General features: G+C 40.9%; 1 protein-coding gene and 1 long non-coding RNA gene across 4 annotated transcripts in view; one reads left to right on the top strand and one right to left on the bottom strand.

Annotated features, from left to right (window-relative positions):
- Window positions 1–21,866, top strand: part of ADPRHL1 (ADP-ribosylhydrolase like 1) — a 45,454-nt gene that overhangs the window by 12,875 nt on the left and 10,713 nt on the right. Inside the window, exons 1-6 of one of the 3 annotated variants that reach the window (XM_039527680.1) lie at window positions 276–439; window positions 1,788–1,913; window positions 3,827–3,967; window positions 9,504–9,631; window positions 13,932–14,064; window positions 16,505–16,658. In XM_039527680.1, coding sequence (XP_039383614.1) covers window positions 1,817–1,913; window positions 3,827–3,967; window positions 9,504–9,631; window positions 13,932–14,064; window positions 16,505–16,658 — 653 coding nt within the window. In that variant the 5' untranslated portion in view covers window positions 276–439; window positions 1,788–1,816. Of the gene's footprint in view, window positions 1–275; window positions 440–1,787; window positions 1,914–3,826; window positions 3,968–9,503; window positions 9,632–13,931; window positions 14,065–16,504; window positions 18,247–21,866 lie in introns of those variants that run through there. The other 2 variants (XM_039527674.1, XM_039527684.1) reach the window with 2 other exon arrangements.
- Window positions 12,843–14,938, bottom strand: LOC120399450. Its single transcript, XR_005595172.1, has 3 exons — window positions 14,891–14,938; window positions 13,938–14,110; window positions 12,843–13,237 (listed from the first exon to the last, which is right to left on the bottom strand). It is a non-coding gene; the product is annotated as an uncharacterized LOC120399450 (long non-coding RNA).

The following is a 21,866-nucleotide window of genomic DNA, read 5'->3' as shown; positions in this document are numbered from 1 at the left end:
GTTGTTTTGCCAGTGTTAATATAAATTCTCATAGCCATTTAATTAAGAAGCTCTGGGCCCTCCATGCTCTGGACCAAAGACTTAAAATTTGACAGGTGGGTCACCCTGGTATCAGAGGTGTACCTTTTGCTGTTACTGTGCCAATACACCCAAATGGAGAGTCTTATTAGGGTTTGGCAGCTAAATTCTCCGAGTTTCTCTCTGCACTGAGCGTGCTCTACGCCAGGGCTGCAGGCACTGAGGGGGTCTTGTCCTGCAGTTACACCACTCAGCTGCTAGAGGCCATCATGGCACTAGGGAATGGAAGTGAGATGAGGGAGACTGTCTCCCCCATGGTCTCGATGTTCCCCCGACTGGTGCCTATGTCAGCTTGAAGGAGAAGAAGGAAACAGCTTGATGTGAATGTAGAAGAGGGAAAAACAGAGAGGGACCAGAAATGGTGGGCAAAGGGGGACTGGAACAAAGGGGCGCAATCCTATGGGACAGAGCAAAAGAGTCTAAAAGCACTAGAGCATATATTCCCTTCCAGAACCTGGAAGAGAACCCAGCATATTTGAGTCTCAACATTGCTCTTGTCTGGAAAAAAGATATTAAACTCACCAAGCAAAATGTTTGCCTTATCCCCTTTAGTGACTGGTCCACATAGAGGATTACAACCTACTACTGTCATCTGCTAGTTCAAGTGGTAAAACAGTTTCATGTGGTTCTAAAGGTTTCAGATCTGGTGATGGGGTCAATATGATTCCACATGATGGACTTTGCTTTTTTTAGAATTTAGGAAATTATATATATAAAAAAACCCATGTTAGAAGAACATTAAGGTTGCAAAGTAAAGCACTCAAAAGTTAGGAAATGCCAGAATTCAGGTTGCCCATGCAACCTCCGTGCATATATATTCTGATGTGGTGTTTAAGGTATAAGGTTTCCTGCCTCTTAGGTAAGAGCTGCAGACAGAAGAGACCAGTCGTCAGGGAAGCTTTAGTGTGGGTGTTTACAGTAGCAGAAGGGAAAATTATATGTCTTCTTCTTTCCCAGCCTGCAAAAGGTGGAAAGGTCTCTTAGTATGTGTGGTGTATGACTTTGAGCATGTTCTGGTTAAAGCCCGCCCAAGGAAAAAAGTGTAGAACTAAACTTGAGCGTTTGGCCTTTTCAGTGCTCCCTAGGCTGATGAATCTGCCTGCCAGTTTATGCTGGACAAATCACTTAAACCATAACTTTCACAGTGTTTATTAATTGTGTGTTCCTCAAATTCTGGGTGCCCAATCTGAGACTCCTGGGGTCTAATTTGGAGAAGTGCTGAGTGCTCATTGAAGTAATGGGTGCTGTGACTGAGCATATTCAATGCTACAAAAGTACTCTGAAAAATCAGGTCCTATAAACAAACAATTTGAAAGATTTGCTTTCCACTATGTTTTTTGAGCTTGTCTGTTTCTCCTACCACTATGTTCAATATTGGCGTCAGGAAAAAGCAAAGCAACTCCAGTGTCAGCCAAGACTGATCAATGATTTCAGAAGTTTTTGAGTTAAATGAGGGGAAAGGAAGAACACGTATTTTTGTGCACCTACAGTGTTCCTTACAGGACTTTTAGTGACAATTGTAATGAGGTTCCCACATATGGAGGCAAAAATCCATGTGTGAGGCTATGAAAACTGTGGTACCGTTTGACTGATAGCTCTCCGTTCCCTAAATGTTATTAGAATTAACAAAATATGCTTGTTTCCAATGGCATTCTACATTTTGTGTATAATTATTTCCTTTTTAAAGCCCGTAACATTTTTTAATGTAGGTTCTGGATTTGGAGCCGCTACAAAAGCCATGTGTTTAGGGATGAAATACTGGAAGCCTGAGAGGCTAGAAACTCTTATTGAAGTGAGCATCGAGTGTGGACGAATGACTCATAATCACCCTACAGGTAACATCCACTGAAATAAAATTATTTGCCTGTGATATATATAACTGATTATCAATTTAGAACAGACTAGCACAGCTCCTGTTAGCTCACTTGGTTGAACTACTGCTGTATCTGCAGATCGCTAAATCCTGGCTTGAGCCTTGCCTTCCATGAGGTATTTGTTCAATACATAGCACCCCCAGCTGTAGGGTGGAAGACCCCCTTAAACATCACTTGTAATGACTGAAGAATTTGCATGTTACTATCCTGCTCAAATTACTGTGTAACAATTTCACATTTATCCAGATGATCCTGTGAACACGTAGGTTTATCCTTCAGAAGATACTGTTTTTCTTTTATGGGGTCTTGCCCCATCAGATTATGTTAGCTATAGATGTGAAGAGAAGCAAATCTGGACATCAAGATGTTTCCAAATCCACATGTTTTAGGAAGAAATTTAAAAAAATTAATTTGTTTGTGTTCTGAAGGTTCATGTTTATATTTCTGTGCTACTTACACAGTAGTAGAGAAACACACAATGAACTGCAACATGGAACAGGTGTAATGGTTTAATTTGGAGCTGTAACTTCATAAAATACTTTATTTTTTACCCCTTACAATTCCTTGAAGACCAGCATTACTCTATCAGCAAACTTATTTTCCTATAGCACATGTCTGTATTTAATAAATCTAGTGCCACCAACAAAATATTTAAGATCACAAATCACATATGTGCTTTATTATTGTATTCCTAACTTAATGCAACTACTGTAGTTGCATTTTGTACTGTTTTATCTGGATGTTTCATGATGACCATGTCTTTAACAAACACACAGTCCCCACCAGTGAGTGGCATACTTCTTATTGCACCTTTGCTCTTTGACTATGCTCTCAGGAAAATTCATTCTGTGGAGAGAAACAGAATTATGGCATAGTCCGACACCTTTAGGTGCTAAAAAGATTGAATGGCCAAAATGTTGGGGATGTTCCTATAAGGAATAAGGCCCTGATCCAGCAAGACACTTAGGCCAGTGCTTAACTTTAAGCATGTGAGCAGTACCATTGACTCATATGCTTGAAGTTAAGCACATGTTCCAGTGCTTTGCATTTGGGGCTTTAGGGTCTACAATTACCGAGCTGGTTTCTTAGCTTTATTTTAAAGTTTGCACTCGGTATTTTTTGCTGTATTTGAAAAAAAGCTCAAAAATTTCACAAGTAGATATAAGAAAACAAGCAAGTAATTTTCTAACTCAGCCAATATTGCGAGTGTCTCTTAAAAGAAAATATTATCTTGAACAGTGAAATTCTTTGATCTGCAACCTGCAAATATACACCATAGACTACTTGCACAGCTTCCTATTGAGGGCAGTTAGATCCCAAAACGAAATAGGAAGAAACCTACAGAACATAGTAGTATGCATAACGTCTATGAAGAAATGACTTAGTTACTCAGAGTAAAATGAGCAAGAAACAGTATTACATCTAAAATCCTAATCAGTCTGCAAGCTGAATGATTTTGTAATCAAAGTGATTTAGAGTATAACTGAATTACTTGGTCCATGTCAGTTGTTCCATGTGACTTGAGTTAAAAGATTTTAAGTATCATATGAACACATGATATTTATTTTGGACGTCTGCATTATTTGCTGTCATGTTATACCGCTGAGAACAGAATCTCCCTCATATGTGAAATAAGTCATCATCCAGTGAGCAGTGTGCTTCAGCCAAGAGTCCTGACATACCAAGTGTCAGCCCATTAAACACAAAGACATAGGTCAGATGGATTTGTTAAACCATCCTAGAGATATGACACAGCTAGTAATGATTTTCCTGAGGCTATGCCGAAGATGTCTTTATTATTATTATTATTTATTTATTACAGTAGAAATGTAGATCACATGTTAGTAATTATTAATATTATATGTTAATTCTAGGCTTTTTAGGGTCCTTTTGTACAGCTCTGTTTGTATCATATGCAATACAAGGAAAACCACTTGTGCAGTGGGGAAGGGAAATGATGAAGGTGGTCCCAATGGCTGAAGAATATTGCAAAAAGACCATTCGACACATGGCAGGTAACACTCCTAAACTAAAACTATTTTTTTTTTAAAACCAATCACCTATAAAGACACCCATTAAACTTCACTGCTCAATCGCGCCACTTTTGTTAGTTGCCATCATCTCCTGTGCTTACATGTTGTCTTTCCACATTGTCTGCACATTAGACTGCAAACTCTTCAGGGTAGGGACCTTGTTTTCATACGGCTTGCAAGTTGCCTAGCACACTAATGGCACTATATAAACAGACAAAACAATAATTATAATGCTAAACTGCCCAGATTTATTTTGTAGGGAGTCTTCCAATGTCATTACAAGGTAGGAAGAATGTTTGTCAGCAAATCATTTGCAAAGCATGTATGCTGAGATTTAAGCTGTTTCAGCTGCCTTCCATCAAATGGTACAGTAGAAGAGACCCAAGTGATCAGTACAACTTTTTCCATTAGAAATTCAATAGACACGCCTCATTTTGCCAATGGAATCCATAACGCAGCTGGAGATGCATATATTTAGAGAACAGTTAATTCATCCTTTGTCTGTATGTTCAAATCTGGCTGTTGCTATTCCGTGCAAACATTTAGGATATGTTCTGTTGTACTCATTGTTCAAAACAGTTGAGTGAAACAGGACTCCTGAGATAGATAATGTTACTGCATCTTATACATAACAGCTTTTTAGTGCCTGTTTGCCTAGGATCACCATATTGTAGTATTGTTGTCCTAATGTGAACAAATTTCTACAGGAGGACACTTGGGAAAGTAGCTAAATGAGTGAATTTAAAGAGGATTAGTTAAACCACATTAAATTCCTGTGTAGATGCTTTTGCTCAGAATTAAAGTGTCCTTAATTTGATTTAACTTAATTCACTTCCAAAGTCACTTTGATGTGTCCCCAAAAATGTTACCTATGAAATGTTTTTTCCATCTGTTCTAAAGAGTTATAGGGGCCTGGAGAACGCGATGATCAGACTACATCTAAATCTTTACTTGGAGCATCCAAGAACTAAGATTTATTTGAGAGATAAAGTTGCAGTTCAAAAAAATGTGGACAAGCAAGAAGTTTTTCTGGAACACACTGAATTCTTTTACTGCAGCCTCTTCTGCTCTAAGTTTTTTTTTTTTTTTTATAGACTAGACCTAAGAGCAGCAGGTGCAGGATTAGTATATATAGGTCTCACTTTGACTGACTTTACAGAAGGATCCTGTCACTCCACCAGGGTGAACCCACAGATGTGTAAAGATATGTGGGACTCCTGAAGAATGCACTGTATAATAATGGCATTGTGGAGCTTGGGGCTATTTTGGAAGGGGAAAAAAATCTCCCACCTCAGGCTCGAGACCCTTGGCTGCTGAGATGCACTGAAGAGAATTTCTGCTGAACAGAGCCCTACATTTTTAGAAAACCATTTTTGTTTCTGTCACAAAGACAATGAGACCCATTTAATTCCAAAAGGTCTGTTGCTCTCACTAAGTTACACTTACTCTCATGTGTAGTCCATTGACTTCAGTATGACTACTCCTGGAGTGCAAGTAAGTACTCAACACCAGTAAGGGTTGAAAAACTGGGCCAAAATACAGGAAGGATGGTTTTGTGGTTCAGGCACAGGACTTTTGGCGGCGTGGGTTTAATTTCTGGCTTTGCTACAGATTTTCCATGGGATTGGGAAAATCACTTAACTTCTTTGTTCCTCACATCCTCCATCTGTAAACAGGGGATAATAATACTTCCTTAGCTTACAGCAGTGTTGTGAGGGGGAAATCATTTATGTTTTTAGCACCAGGGTACTATGCTGGTGCGTGCAACAGAAAAGCAGAGATAATTGCTAGGTCTTTTGAGTTTTTAAGCTAGTTTTAAAATCACATGATGATCAAATGAATTGTGTGTGGTGGTTTATTTAAACCAGGACTTTTTTTCTCTTAAAATACTCTCATGGTTTTTAAGATGTAGGTAGACATTTTCACTCTGCTTTTTTCGAACATAGAATTTCTTTTAAGATACTAATCAACTGCTGCTTGGGCTCCCTGTAGCAGAATGAAAGTACCTCGTGGTGTGTTCAGCATGATACCACTGGTGGTGTTAAGGATGGCCAAGGTCAGCAAATGCCAACTGAACCCTCTCTGTGTTGGGCTCCTCCAGGTCCTGCACCTGGGCAAAATCCTGACCTTTGTCAGCAGATCGAGGGATGTGATCATTCCCCTCTATTCGACATTGGTGAGGCCTCATTTGGAGTACTGTGTCCAGTTTTGGGCCCCACACTACAAGAAGGATGTGGAAAAATTGGAAAGAGTCCAGCGGAGGGCAACAAAAATGATTAGGGGGCTGGAGCACATGACTTATGAGGAGAGGCTGAGGGAACTGGGATTGTTTAGTCTGCAGAAGAGAAGAATGAGGGGGGATTTGATAGCTGCTTTCAACTACCTGAAAGGGGGTTCCAAAGAGAATGGATCTAGACTGTTCTCAGTGGTAGCAGATGACAGAACAAGGAGTAATGGTCTCAAGTTGCAGTGGAGGAGGTTTAGGTTGGATATTAGGAAAAACTATTTCACTAGGAGGGTGGTGAAGCACTGGAATGGGTTACCTAGGGAGGTGGTGGAATCTTCTTCCTTAGAGGTTTTTAAGGTCAGGCTTGACAAAGCCATGGCTGGGATGATTTAGTTGAGGATTGGTCCTGCTTTGAGCAGGGGGTTGGACTAGATGATCTCCTGAGGTCCCTTCCAGCCCTGATATTCTATGATTCTATGAACCCTGGGTCCTGGTGTGGGTGTAAGGGAACTCTGTTGGGGGGTTGGATTCTCTCCTGCCCCCCAGGCCCAGGGATCTATGGCAACTGCTGCAGCATCAGGAGTGCTGTAGACTCTACTATCATTATACTTTCACATACTCCTCTGGGAAGTGCAGGGTGGGAGAGCTACCAGCATGTAGAAAATACCAGAGTAAACAAAAACAGCTTTTGTTTTTGATAGATGAAGATGAACTGTTTTCAGGATATTAATTCCTAATGAGGAGCACTTGCTTAGCCTTTTTGGAAGAGGAAAAAAAAAGAAGGAAAAAGAAAGAACCAAATTGCTTCATTTAGAAAAGTGACTACTGTGTGTGCACAGTTGCTAATTTTCTGTCATGTCTGAGTGTTTGTGACACTCTCCTCAAGGAACCCAGAACCAGAAGTGAGCTTTGCTGGAGATTAGACTGTACGTCAGCTCCCTGCCACACCAGTCTGTCTGCCTCACCAGCAAACTCCTAGAGACTCTGCCAGTCTGAACCTTGCCTTGCAGGTAACACTCAGTGAACCCCAGTTCCCGACCTCCCCCGAAGATGTCTCTCTGCAGTGCCTCTCACTGGACACTCACAGAAATGACTAAATTCGCTGCCTCCAAAGAGGCAGGGCACACACCAGCCTGTTAAGTTCACCTAACACTCACTCTACTTCAAAATAACAGCACTAAGATGCTTTATAGTAAAACTAAAAATACGATTATTAATAAAGAACAGAGATTTAGGTGATACTAAGCAAGAGAAAATGGAGGCAGGTGTGATTCCAAACAAAACAAAACAAAACATGCTTTCTAGTGATTAAAACTTAATTTTAGCAGGTTATCTTTGCCTAACCAGTTTTCTCACTTAAATCAGGCTACCAGAAACTCTAGCCCTCCAGGCCAGAGGACCCCACTTTCACAAAATCTTAGGGTGCTGTCCTCTTTGTTCCCTAAGCGATGGATAACTGGAATAGCTTTTTGTGTTCCTTTTATATTTCCCCAAAGTGCAATGTCTTACCTCAAGAGCCAGGAAAAATTGCTAGGGGTGCAGACTCTGTCTCCCAGTGTGCTCAGTAGGCTGTTTTCTGCTAATTAGCTGGGTGGCTTTATTTATCTTACATGTAAATGTACTTTAATTGTCCTCTGGCTTACAAAGCTTTATTCAGACATATAAATCCACATTTCTTTGTCTAAGGCAGGCTTGTTTATCAGCTCTCTCCACAACATATTTTAGGAACATATTTCCAGAGCATGTACTTATCTCTTTACACACCATCAGTACAGACATCATGCAGTGATATTCATGGCCAGCATGTCATCAGTTTTTATACAATATCTTATTTGATACACTTTCATATACAATAATATCATATACAATCATTTGATTCAGTTTGCTTATTGGTTTGGGTTCCGACCCTCTTTTCTTCCCCTGGGAAGTCAGTACCCTGATTGTCACCATGGTTGAAGGGGAAACAGAATTCAGACTTAGTTTGTATTTAATTTGGAGCAGCAGTGATGCTGAACACACCTGCAATCATACTCCTGTACTGAAGTGCCAACTTTCCAATGGCTTATTTAATGGCCTTCTCCATCTCATTGCTTTTTGAATTCTTAACCCTAGTCATCTTTGCCACCTATTCCTTTTTTCCAGCTTTCCCCTCATGGTCTCAATCCTGCGAATAAATGTGCATGTGCTTGACTTTACACATGAGTACACCCATTGAAGTCAATAAGACTTAAGTGCATGTTTAAATGTTTTAAGTGAATAGGATTGGATTTAAGCACTTGCTTAAAAGGTAAGCAAGGTAAGATATTTAAGTACTTTGCTGAATCAAGGACATCAGTAGTCCCATTGAAGATAATAGGACTACTTATATACAGAAAGTTAAGCATGTGTGTTTGCAGATTTCAAGATTCACTGTTTTTTCTCACTGACCAGAGAAAAAAGTAGGTGATATATAAAGATGGCCTGAAGGTTTTCTCCTCCTGTTTTGTAAGTTCTGGTCTTTATTTACTCAGTTTTTCCTGGAAGATTCTATGGATGACTGAAGAACTAGTAGGTTCAAGACACTAGAGAAATCTTACATATAAAATCTGAATAATTGAGATGGAAAGTGATTTATATTCAGGCTGTATAAAACATTTTGTATTTTGTTTGGTATCTTCAACACCTGTTTCATTCAAACAATTGGGAGAAAAGCTCTCTAGTCCACATCTCTGAGTCCTCCAGCAAAACCAGGGAAGGTAAGACTTGACAGTCCACATATTTCTAAGGTAAAAAAAGCACACCCCTCCCAGCAAATTGTTTTGTTTTAAAGAAACTCAACCAAACAAAAGTAAATGTTTGTATTCGTGATTTGCTATAAAGGAACACCAACAAACAAAGGCATAGAGTAATTTTTCTCCCCTGTAATTCACATTTATCTTTTTCTTTTATACTGTTTGTTTCAGGTGAAGGTTGCACTGTCTCAATCTCAAATCATGCTGTATTTCCTATTTCCAGTTTGTTGGATGTTTTTAAGACAATTCTGCAGTTCTTAGAAAATTAAAAATGGTTTCTCTTTCTTTCTTTTAATATTCATTTTTCCTGCCTTCCTATTACCTGTTCCATTGATATAATCAAATAGAACATGCAGTTTGATCCTCCTTGAGAGTGTGTGAATTATTAAAGTTACATTCCTGTAGAATACAAAGTTTTACTGGGAAAACCCTGTTTTGTTCTTTCTTTAAAAGCTATATAAGTGCACCTGAAAGTCTTGTCAACATGAAATATTACACCATTAGTTTGTTTTGCATTCAGAATATCAGGAGCACTGGTTTTACTTTGAAGCCAAATGGCAGTTCTATTTGGAGGAGAGAGAAATCACTGAAGATAATCAGAATAAACCCGTCTTTCCTGATAATTATGATGCTGAGGAGAGAGAAAAGGTAAAAATCTGCAAATGTAACTTAAAGAAGAGCTCAGAAAATCTCATTACTAACAGACATTTCCAGAGAGATAATCCGAGATGGTTGTTAAAGGTCTTTGCTGCCCCATAGGATGGGGGTTCTTCTGAAAAGGTTTTTTGCTTATTTGCTGACAAGAAAAATCATTCCATCTTTACTTAACATGTGAGTTAATACAAGAAATGGTTACAGTTGAATCAGGAATAAGGTTCTAAGCGATAGTCATGGAATGGGAGTGAAACAGCATATATTGGCACTTTAAGGAAAAGAAGAATCAGGAGGAAAGGGGAACAATAGCCTGGACTTTGCTGTCCCATCCCCCAACATGATTTCTCTTTTCTTTAAAGGGCCAGTATAACCCATTACAGGGAGAAATACAATACAAGTCAAGCTGGCCAGATGTATAAACATCTAGAGAAGTGTGAAATTGAGAAGCAAATTGCAGTGAATCATGGCTATTAAAGATGGAAAAGACCTACTCAGAGATCTAGGCTAGAATTTTCAAAGGTCCCTAAAGGAAATGGATGACCAGCTCTCCTAGAAATTACCATGGGAGTTGGGCACCTAACTCTCTCAAGGCTCTTTGAAAATCCCCAACCTAGTCCATTCCCTGGTCAATACAGAATTGATTCCCACAGTGGTTTTGTCCAGTCTTGTTTTAAGTATCTCAAGAGATGGTGTTTCACCACTTCCCAGGGTACTTTATTTTGTAGTCTACATTGTTTTTAATTTAATCCCATTACTTTTAGTTATTGCTCCTTGAACCAAACTAAATAAATTCCTCTTCTTCCTTGGTGTTTATGACTTTCCCGTATTTGAAGATAGTTCTCATGTTTCCAACTTACTTAGCAGCCTGGCAATAAATATGAAATTATTTTAAACTTTCCCCATATATCAGTTCTTCCAGTCCTTTAGAGCAGCAGGGCTGGCCAACCTGTGGCTCCAGAGCCACATCTGGCTCTTCAGAAGTTAATATGCAGCTCCTTGTGTAGGCACCAACTTTCCAATGTGCTGGTGTGTATGTAGGTGTGCGCTCATTGCTTAACCCTGGCTCTGCCATAGGCCCTGCCCCCACTCCCCCTCTTCCCGCCCCCTGCCCTGAGCCTCCCATAACATCGCTCCTCCCACTCCCCCTCTGAGCCTCCTTTATGCCACAAAACAGCTGATCGGGAGGTGTGGGGAGGCAGGGGGAGGTGCTGATTGGCAGGGCTGCTGGTGAGTGGGAGGGGCTGGGAGTGGGGGGTGTGGGGAGCTGATGTGGGGCTGCTGACGTGTTTCTTTGGTGATATACATTAGCAAATTCTGGCTCCTTCTCAGGCTCAGGTTTGCCACCCCTGCCTTAGAGCTTGGTTCTGTTCTGAAAAGTGACTAACCTGGAGTGCTCTGTAAACTTTTCGGTGCTCTTATATATGACAGAAGGCCCCCATGGATGATAATGAAATACCAATAGTAGATAAGATGGCTCCTGCTCACTTAATAGCTCTGCTCCCTGTGTGTATTCAGTCATATTTTCTTACTTTAGTGACAATAAGTTTTTACTAGTTTTTGCTGCTACTAGTGTCAATACAACTACTATATGAGAGGCTGAGCTGAATAACATTCCTCCTCATTCATCATCAACAGAATAGTTGACTAAATTCCAATTACAAGGACCAAATTCTACTTACACCTGTGTGACCACTTTGGCACGTAGAGCTTTTGTTATTAATGATGCACAAGAAGGAAAGACCCTTGCTTGACTTGCAGCGCCTTGGCTGTCTGCAGGACTGACAGTTGGAAAATGCATCTTTTTACTTGTAAACTGAGCACATTGGATCTGCAGTCCCTGAGTGGGAAACACATGGAACCCGCACTGTGCCACTTTCACAGCCTCTTTTCAAAGTAGAGCTGCACTTTGATCCTTTTTGGAGCTCTTCCCTGCATTCCTTTCAGTTTATCAGTTGCGCATGGAACTCCTTCTGTATTGCAACAATGAAGAGAAATGTCCAGGGCTAAATTTTCAAACAGGCCTCTAAAATCATGTGTGCAGCTGTCAGTTCATGCAAAGCCCCCATTTAAGCATGCACGCAAAAACTACAGAAGCTTTGAATATTAGGCAGACATAGCCGGATTTTATTTATTGGAATATATTTGCAAAGACCATTTTTATTTGTAAAAATAAATAATCTTCAGATTAACAAGGGATATACAGTACATTCTATAAAATTGGCTGCCACATCTAGATGCCCAGAAATTTGGGGCAATGAAAGATAAGTTAACTCTGCCTGACTGTATGGACAAGAAGCAGGCAGTGGACACAATCAGAACAAATCATCTTGCAGTAAATATGAGTTTGACTCTTTAACTGTGTGTTAAATAAACTGTACAAATAGACACTGCAGCTCAATCTCATTTTAAGACTTGATTCTTCAATCATAGCTCTCAAGCTATCGAGACTCAAATGTTGGAAGCAATGTGTGACAAAGACCCAAAATGAGGGGGACTGAAAAAGCGTTCATACAAGAAGCTTAAAATGTTGGGGTTTGATTCCCGAGTGCTAATAACTTTCTATAGTCTCAATTTCAAGAGTCTTTATTTCTGAGATAACAGTTTTCAACAAAGCTAGGAGACACCAAATCTGGAGGTATCGTCAGGACTAAAATGAGTGACAACTTTCAAAGTAAAGGATACTTGAGACATATGTCTGCAGCCCGATCCATAATAGCACTGATGCAAGTAATCCCAATGGGACTTTGTGTAAATCAATGCTACTTCATATGAATAAGGGTTGCAGAATTAAGGTCTTACAGTCTACTTGTGTAAGATGACAGCAGAAGCAGATGGGCACTGCCTGTTTGCAAACATGAAAGTAAGGAGAAAGTGATGCTGCAGTCTAGCCTGAGACCCCTCCCCCTTTGATGTGTGTGTGGGTGCACAGTATATAAATATATAAAGCTTAAATTAAAGTTATTTTCATAGCATACTAACAGAAGTTAGATAAAATATATAATACTCCAGCTGGAAGGCTGCAGTGTAACACTACTTTCTCAGAACACACAAGAACTCCTAAACAGAGAGAAACAAAACTGGCTGCTCCCTAAGCAGAGAGGTACAGCTCATCTCACCTTACTCTAGCTGACAGTCTGCACACTGACTCTGCTGAATGCTCCCATTCTTTGCTGCAGAGCCCACTAGTCTGCACGTGGAACTAGGGACAGACAGACAAATACACACACACTGCTCTTAACACAATAGCTTGCAGTTCCAACACAGTCCTCGGGACACCATAAAGCTCATGGCCAAATTCAGCCCTAGTTGAAGGAAGTACAACTCAAATTGCTATATTGTATTTTATATGTTAAGGGGATAAAAAACGGGCTTGCGGGCCAATCTTTAATCAAAATGATGTTTTTGGTATAAGCATAACAGATGCACTTTGGATGTGGTTTGGAAATTGGGGCAGGTAAAAAAGGTAAAGTCTGGATGCACCTATTCTAGGGCTTGTTTGATGGGCCCAGGGGGTTTTGTTGCTGAGGAAGTATTCTGCCTCTTGTATTTGAAGATCATTTTCAATATTGTTGTTCTGAGCAGTCTGAGAGGAAGGGAGGCCTGGCAGGACAAGGTGAGAGAGTGATTTGAAATAAAATATCTAGAAGTGGAGACATTTGGACACATGTGCAAGAGGACACAGTAAAAACATTTAAAACTGGGCTGGACAAAACATTTGAGAATATGTGGTAGGGGGAATGGAGAACAATTCCTCATTGTCTGAGAGGAGACCAAGACAACCTAATAAATCTTTTCCACCTCTAATTTCTATGAGTATGAACTTTAAGATGTGAAATGAGACTCTGACTTGATGAGCTTCTTGAAATTCCTGGCTCAGTTGAATTCTAGAGACCTTTGCTCCTGATCCAGCCTGCAGAGTAGTTACAAGTATTTTGTTTCCTTCTGGCCTACATGACTGTTGGCATTAAAGCCTCTGGCTGTCCCTGAGAGGCAGGGCTGCTTCTGGGGGGGGACGGACTATTCAGCAGAGGAATCAGGGAATTTGTCAGTGGTAGGAGGCTTTGAAAAAATATCTCAAATTAATATTGTGGTTGCATTTGTAAATGGGAAGATCAGAGGCACCCCTCCACTGCTCCATACAAAATGTCACAAATAGATAGGAGTGAGCGTCCCCTGAATGCAGGTCCTTATCAACCATCTTGGGGTATAAGTGTCTTACAGTATATCATTCTGCATGTGAAAGGTGGTGAGCACTTGCAATGCTTTGTGACCAACTTGACAACTATTCTTTTAGACTTACAGGAGGTGGAGTTCTGAAGGACGGGGTGGAAGAAGAGGCCATGATGCTCCCATGATTGCATACGATGCTCTTTTAGGATGTGGTGGTGACTGGACAGAACTTTGCAACCGAGCAATGTTCCATGGGGGTGAGTAATCCTGTTGTTCCTTTATAATGTCAAGTATTTGAATCCCCTAGAGTTTAAATGGCAAAATGGTCATTGTTGTATGAGATGCAACCTTTAAGTCACGAAAAAGGCATTTCAGCAGTAAAGCTGCTGACTAAATCAAATCTGCCATATTGCCTATTATTGATTCTTTATCAATTTCACATGATTAGTGTTATGTCAATAGCACCTGCCATTCAAGGCTCGGAAAGTGCTTTACAAACATTAGCGAATTAAGCCTCACAACAAGTAGATTAAGGATATCTATGTATACGGTTCACTTTACCACCACTTATATACAGCAACCTCTGTCTGCGATGGCTGCTATAGAACCACTCACAGAAAAACAACATAAGTGTATAATATGAGGGAAGAAAAAGAATACTGAATGCAATTAAAACTGCAGGGAGTTTTCAGGCAGGTACTGTAGTATGTAATTACTTGAGCAGTAATTTGTCTGGTTTAACATCCTTACTCTTATAAAAAACACCATGTGCTCTTTAAAGGAACACAAGTGGTGTGACAAAGTTCCTTCTCTACCTTGGTGGGTCCTGCACTTATTGGCAGATTTGCTCACCTCAGAGACCTCCCTCTCTGGTGGAACCCACAGTCTGGGTCAACTCCTCCTGTGTCTGATCAGGAGTTGGGAGGTTTGGGGGGAACCCAGGCCCACCCTCTACTCCAGGTTCCAGCCCAGGGCCCTGTGGATTGCAGCTGTCTATAGTGCCTCCTGTAACAGCTGCATGACAGCTACAACTCCCTGGGCTACTTCCCCATGGCCTCCTCCAAACACCTTCTTTATTCTCACCACAGGTCCTTCCTCCTGGTGTCTGATAACGCTTGTACTCCTTAGTCCTCCAGCAGCATGTCCTCCCAGCTCCTCACACGCCCACCACAAACTGAAGTGAGCTCCTTTTTAAACCCAGGTGCCCTGATTAGCCTGCCTTGATTGGCTGCAGGTGTTCTAATCAGCCTGTCTGCCTTAATTGGTTCTAGCAGCTTCCTGATCTCTAGTGCAGCCCCTGCTCTGGTCACTCAGGGAACAGAAAACTACTCATCCAGTGACCAGTATATTTGCCCTCTAACAGACTTCTGTACCCAACTGGCCTGGGTCTATCACACTGCCTAGTTAGGAATATATTTTTTTTTAAAAACAGCTTTTTGGGGGAAGGGGGTGTCTGTATTGTTACAGACATACTCACTGACAGATATTTTGAAATAAATGACCAAAATAATTAAAAATGTCACGATTATATTGTGTTATTTTTGACAAATAAAATATGCAGAATTTTCAAAAAAAAAAAAAAAAAAAACAGACTTCTGTACCCCACTGGCCTGGGTCTGTCACAGTGGTTAATATATTTGTGTTGCATCTCATGCCAAAGATAGCTCCTTCATCACTGTGCCCTGCCCCCTACCCTCATGCGGAATCACCAACACTGCAGATTCAGCCCAGCAGGATGCCATCAACAATCAACCTAGGCATTCCAAGGAGACTCCGTGTCTAAGGTGCTGACCCATCCCTTCTTAGCTTTGTGAGAGTTAACGGGATCTCAACACAAGATACTATGGATATATACACACAGCCATTATGTGATTTTTATTTATTAATTACAATAATAAGATACATTCCCTGCCCTAAAGATCTTGCAATCTAGTGGTTTCTTCTGTAGCTACTCTTCCTTTCTAGTCCTGGGTTAACTGCAATGGTTTGTTGCACCCTGAGAGACATATTGTAAAGGACAGTGTGGCTTTATAAATGCTTATGGTGCTTTAGAGAATAGAACTTGTCTAAATTTTTAACATTTCCTATCAAAATGTGCTCCATGAACTGATTGCTACTGACTTTTCTGGAGATGGTCAGTAGCCAATATAAATTGTGAATTTGAGGCCCAGCCCTTGCTTGCTCTTCAGTTGCCTATGATGTAACACTGAGCGTATGGCTGAATATATTTGTTGACAAAACCAGAAGTAAAGGGTCAATACTAGCTACACACACATGGGATTTTGAGATTTCCTCCAGTGCTCCCCACTCCATTCTCCATCCATTGTATTGTAGTTTAAATAAATTACCAAAATAATTGAAACCAACATGATTATTTTGCATTATTTTAACAAATAAAATATGCATAATTTTAAAATATTGTGTGCAGAATTTTTAATTTGTTGGTGCAGAATTCCCCCAGGAATACGTTATGCAGTATGACCTGTTACTTCTTGCAAAGGTGGAGGCTTGACATTCCAGTTGGTTGGTGAACTCCCTAAAGCTACTGTTCTGAGAGTCTCTTTGGCACACCACATATAAGTAGAAATCTCTGCCGTAGTGGCTTAAAGCTTCCTTCTCTGTGTAGTGATATATCTGCAAAGGAGAGTGCATTTTTCACGACAACAGAACTGCACACAATTGTGTTTAATTTTACAGGTGAGAGCGCAGCCACTGGATCTATTGCTGGCTGCTTGTATGGATTGCTTTACGGCCTGAACAAGGTTCCCAAAGGCTTGTACCAGGATCTTGAACTGAGGGAGAGGCTAGAATACTTGGGCGAGTCTCTTTACCGACGATCCACAGAGGAAAAGTAAAGCAGTTTCTGCCATTTTTCTCTTTCTATAAAGACTCTGTCAAACACTGTAGATAACTGACTAGTTATAATAACACTGTTCTGGGCTGGTGAGATTTAGTTCTAAAGTGCAGTTAGCTGAGTCATTCAGGAGTAACTGGACACTGTAAATGTTCAGTTTTTCACAGATGCAGGGACTTTGAGTATCGAACTTGCTCTTAAAGTACAATTCAGGTCAGTGAGATTATTTTAAATAAAAAATATATAAATAACTAAACCCCTCTTATTATCAAAATTCTGCCTACCTTACTAATGCCACCCCTAAAACGCTATTATCAGTAGTTTCTTGTACACATATATAATTAATTTTCAGAACTAATGCTTTTTTTGCCAAACTAATAGTATGATCCTTTTGTGAGGATGTTTAGTTCCCTGTAGATTTTAAACTTTTGACAATTCTTCCACCTCCCTCTTTCCTCCTCCTCACATCTAATGTCTCTGTAATACTTGCAACCCTAATGTGTCACAGATTATTCATTAATGAAATGTTAACCCTTTGTCAGCACTATGGTGTGTATGTATTGTTATGTGAGAAACTTCCAGAAAGGAAAGGCCAACACTAGCAACACTTCCAAGGTACAGCAAAGCATCATTGTGTTTAACATTTCTGCATTGTTATGTTTTTTTCACTCTAGACTCTTCAAAACTCTTTTTAAAAGTTAACTGGCTGAAATATTTGTAAATAAATTAATCTTATGCTCGTCATAAGCATCATTTCTTCATTTTTAGATCGTACTTATATGTTGCTGTATCAGTATCAGAATTTTTGGCTGAGGCCATTTAAGACTCGTAGTGTGTCACCAGCCAGGCTATGATGTGTTTCATGTGACTGAGATTTCTCTCACAAAGAGGCCTGGAGAGAAAACAGTTACTTTGGCTTTTAAAACAGAAAACCAACTAACTATATGGCCAAGTTAAAAATTAGTATCTGATCTGAATAAAACTAACAGTAGAACTTAGTGAATCATATTCTGATCTGTAATACTGATATAAATGTGGAATAACTCCCACTAGTGGAATTATACTAGTATTAATTCTGGAGTAATTGAGAGCAGAATTTAGCCCCATATGATTGATTCCAGGTGGTCCACAGAGAACATTCTAATGGTCCACAAAGAGTTGGCTGGTCACGTGGTCCTGTTTTCTCTTCTCTATTTCCACCTGCTGACTTGCATTTTAAAAGGCAGCTAAAAATACATAAATATTTTCCTATTGCTTTTCTATGTAAGCAATTGCCATTGGGATGTTATATGATAGAAAGGGGAGCAGGTGATCCATGTCATTGTGATTAGTAGGGGAGATGGTCCACATGCCAATCTCTTGATTAAAATGTGGGCTACCCAATGAACAACATTGAGTTCTTGTTTTAGAATGCTCTCTTTGCATCTTTGTTATGTGCTGCTTTCTCATTTTGAGCATATGTTAACATTTAAAGAAGGATATTTGTTTGTAACGTATGACTTTATACAAGAAAACATCAAGACTTTCTGACAACGTTCTTTCTAGTTTATGATGCCTGTAGCATTCCCCATAATAAATTCAGAAATTAAGAAGAGAGAAGAATGTAGTCCTCATAAGGTACGATTTTCTCTTGTACATCTAACTTTTCCTTTACCCAGGAAAAAATCTCCAGGGGAAAAGAAATCATCATTCCACAAAGACTCATCATTAGACTTTGAAAGGTTGAACTAAACATATGGTTGCTGTGGTTTTTAAGTTAACAATTGTCAATATTGTTCTTCTAGAATGTATCAAAGCTATCCCATTATTCATCTTACCTTACATTTATGACCAAACTTAATTTCAGAGACAGAAGAACAAATCTAATTTCACAAAGATGGTTCACATAGACAGAAGCTATAAAGCAGGCAAATACTAACAAAACATTGTTTCCACAGTTATAGGGGGAAATAGGCCATTGGCCACCACTTTATTAAAGACATAACAAGGTTTAAACATCAGCACGAATAAGAGTACCCACTACTGCAAAGGAACACTGTTGTTGCTTTCCCTTACTGTAGGCTATTCCTTGAACCAAATTACATGCAAAGCCAGGTGACCTCAAGATACTACGTGTGGTCCCAAGACTAAAACAGCCTTTTTGCCTCCCTGTCATGGCCGTCTGACTCAAACCAAGATTCAACTAACACTAAGTTAGAGCTGCTGATAGTCAACTCCTGGAAACTTCTATAAGTGGGCTTATCTTGTGGTACAGAGTACCTTCATTTCCCAGTAACCAAACACCAACCACCTTTCCCAACAAACTTTGAACCAGCGTTACTATTGAAGCCTCTCTCCACTTGATATATTAAAACTTGCTAGCACTAAGAAAAAGATGCTGAAACAGGAGCCAACTCACTGAGTACTCATGACCAGACAATAACTTAACATTACCCAGTGTAGAGAAAAGAAAATACAACCGGCTAGTGCAAATAGGATGCAAATAACCTAATTTATCAGAACTTAAATCACCTGTAGCAGTTACAAACCATATGGCCAGGCCTGTCTGTCTGAACATTGCTGTGTGAGCAGGCAGGAAAAGCTTTCTAATAGGGGCAAGTGGGCATGAGAAGCAACATAGCTCCTGCCAGGTGTTCTCTCTCCCCCACCTATAGCCACCTTCAGCCAGGCAGTGGGAGTTTTATGTGGGTCAATGGGATGACCAGGGCCGGCTCCAGGCACCAGCTGAACAAGCAGCTGCTTGGGGCGGCCAAGGGGAAGGGGCGGCACATCGGGCTCTTGGGCGGCAATTCGGCGGTGGGTCCCTCGTCCCTCTCGGAGGGAAGGACCTGCCGCCGAAGAAGAAAGTGGCGTAGTGGAGCTACCGCCGATCGCAATCGCGGCTTTTTTTTTTTTTTTCGCCACTTGGGGCGGCAAAAACCCTGGAGCCGGCCCTGGGGGTGACCAATCATGCAGCTCATAGTAAAACAACTTGTCGTGATTGGCTGCCCAGGCTGGAGCCGTTGTAGCCCTCACTTGATGACCCTGGCTAGGGCTGCCTACAGTGTAGATGGTGAAGAATGGAACAGTGTAGTGAGAAATACTTGTCATGCAAAGGAGCTAAGTAGAAGCCTTCTTTAGTTAGGATGACAGTCATTCTGTCTACTGCAGCTTTACTTGGCCTCTTAAAAGCTGAGCACATCTTCGAGAAAATGAAACCATTTGTACCCCTGCAGTCCTGCCATGTCAGCAAGGCGGCATGGGGGGAACCTGCACTGCCCCTGTTCTGCACTCCCTGCTCGGCTAGTCCTCTCTGAGACACATTGGCATAATAATGCCTTAATGGAAACCCAGGTAGTTGAGTTGAGTGCCAAGAATTAGTTTGTTTCTTTTTACAAAAGGTTTTGACAAAATCTGCTGTGAATATTTCATAAAAGTTCTGTGTTGTTGTTGTTTGTTGTTAACAAGCCCTGGATACACTGTTGTTGTTGTTGTTAATGCAAGCCTTCCCTTGCAGCGCTGGCAAACCATGGTGCTCCTACTGCATGCCAGCCAGCGAGACTGAATGGCTTAGTATGGGCTGAAGAGTACTAAGAAGGGCAATGCCCAGCACCCACCTACTGATGGTAAAAAGGAGAGCTCCCCAAGCCTCTAAAGTGTATGTTTGTTGGAAACCACCTTCCCTCTGCAGGACTGCATAGGCACTACTGCTGGTCTAGGGCTCCAGAAACCCCCACAGTCCCAGCACAGAGGCAAGAAGGGGCCAGGATCCAGGGGTTGTTCATCGGGTTAGTAAACACATTGGTATGAGCTCCCTCTCCCCGGCCTACCTCCAGCAGCTCTTCTTGCTCAGGTGCTGAACACATCTCCTCTGCCCCCATAGGCACAGGGTCTGACCGTCCTCAGGTCTGTGACATGACAGTGTCTGCTATGAAGGCTTTCACTGGGCTAACCCAGTCACTGGGATTAGATTGCATTTCAGCCTGCTAGTGTATCAGGCTTTTGGTACTCAGATAGTACAGTGATAAGTGTCACAGAAGTGCCTGTGAATAAATAAGGGAGACAAGGTGTGGGAAGTAATATCTTTTATTGGACCAACTTCTGTTGGTGAGAGAGACAAGCTTTCGAGCTTACACAGAGCTCTTCTTCAGGTCTGGGAAGGGTAATCAGTGTGTCACAGCTAAAGACCAGGTGGAACAGATAGGTAAGCATAAGGAATTAACTCATGTTGCAAGAAACCTTACAGACAACTATATACAAGAAACCCTCACATCACCACACTTACCATCACAGATCCAGCAACCACCCCAAACACACCAAGAAATCTGGTATCTACAGCCAGGCACTCAAATACCACAGAATATGCTCTGAGGAGAAAGTCCAGGATATACACTTTAACACACATAAAACCGCCTTCACCATATAAGGACACTCCACCAGAGAACTAGACCATATCATGGAATGGGTCATCCAAAATTTCCCGAGAGAACCTGTTTCAATACAGAAAAAAGTCCACTGACCATGCACCCCTAGCTGTCACCTATTACCGCACACTGGAAGCCATATGAGGTGGTATTAAACATTTACAACCCAAACTTGATGAGGATCACATCTTGCGAGAAATCTTTACCAAGCCCCCTTTTCTGGCCTTCAAACAACCCCCCCAACTTTGCCAAACTCATCGTCAGAAGCAAGCTCCCCACAGACCAGGACATACCCACTCAGAGCGGCACCACACTCTGCCAGAACAGATGCAAAACCCATAGCCATATTTCTACTGCTACACTGTTCAATATCCCCCATAGGAACCTTTCAAGATCCATAGGTACTACACGTACCTATTGCAACATGTGGTGTACCTCATCTAGTGCATCAAATGCCCTAACAATCACTATAGGGGTGAAACCAGACAATCTTTACGCTCTCAAATGAACTCATACAGAAAAATTATAAAAGACAAAAACATTACCCATGAGTGAACTCTTGTCATAAAATAATAACTCCATATCTGACCTCTCAGTCTACGTCCTCAAAGTAAACTGGCACAACACCTTCAAGAGGTGAGCCTGGGAGCATAAATTCATAACTCTGATAGACACCAGAAATCATAGATACAATAGAGATACTAGTATATATCTTGTATCAGAGGGGTAGCTGTGTTGGTCTGTAGCCACAAAAACAACGAGGAGTCCCGTGGCAACATAAAGACTAACCGATTTATTTGGG

This window comes from Mauremys reevesii, linkage group 1 (genome assembly GCF_016161935.1).
Source record: "Mauremys reevesii isolate NIE-2019 linkage group 1, ASM1616193v1, whole genome shotgun sequence".
NCBI classification, from domain to species: Eukaryota; Metazoa; Chordata; order Testudines; family Geoemydidae; genus Mauremys; species Mauremys reevesii.
Note: the sequence above shows the minus strand (reverse complement) of the source record. Positions and strands in the feature narration are given on the sequence as shown.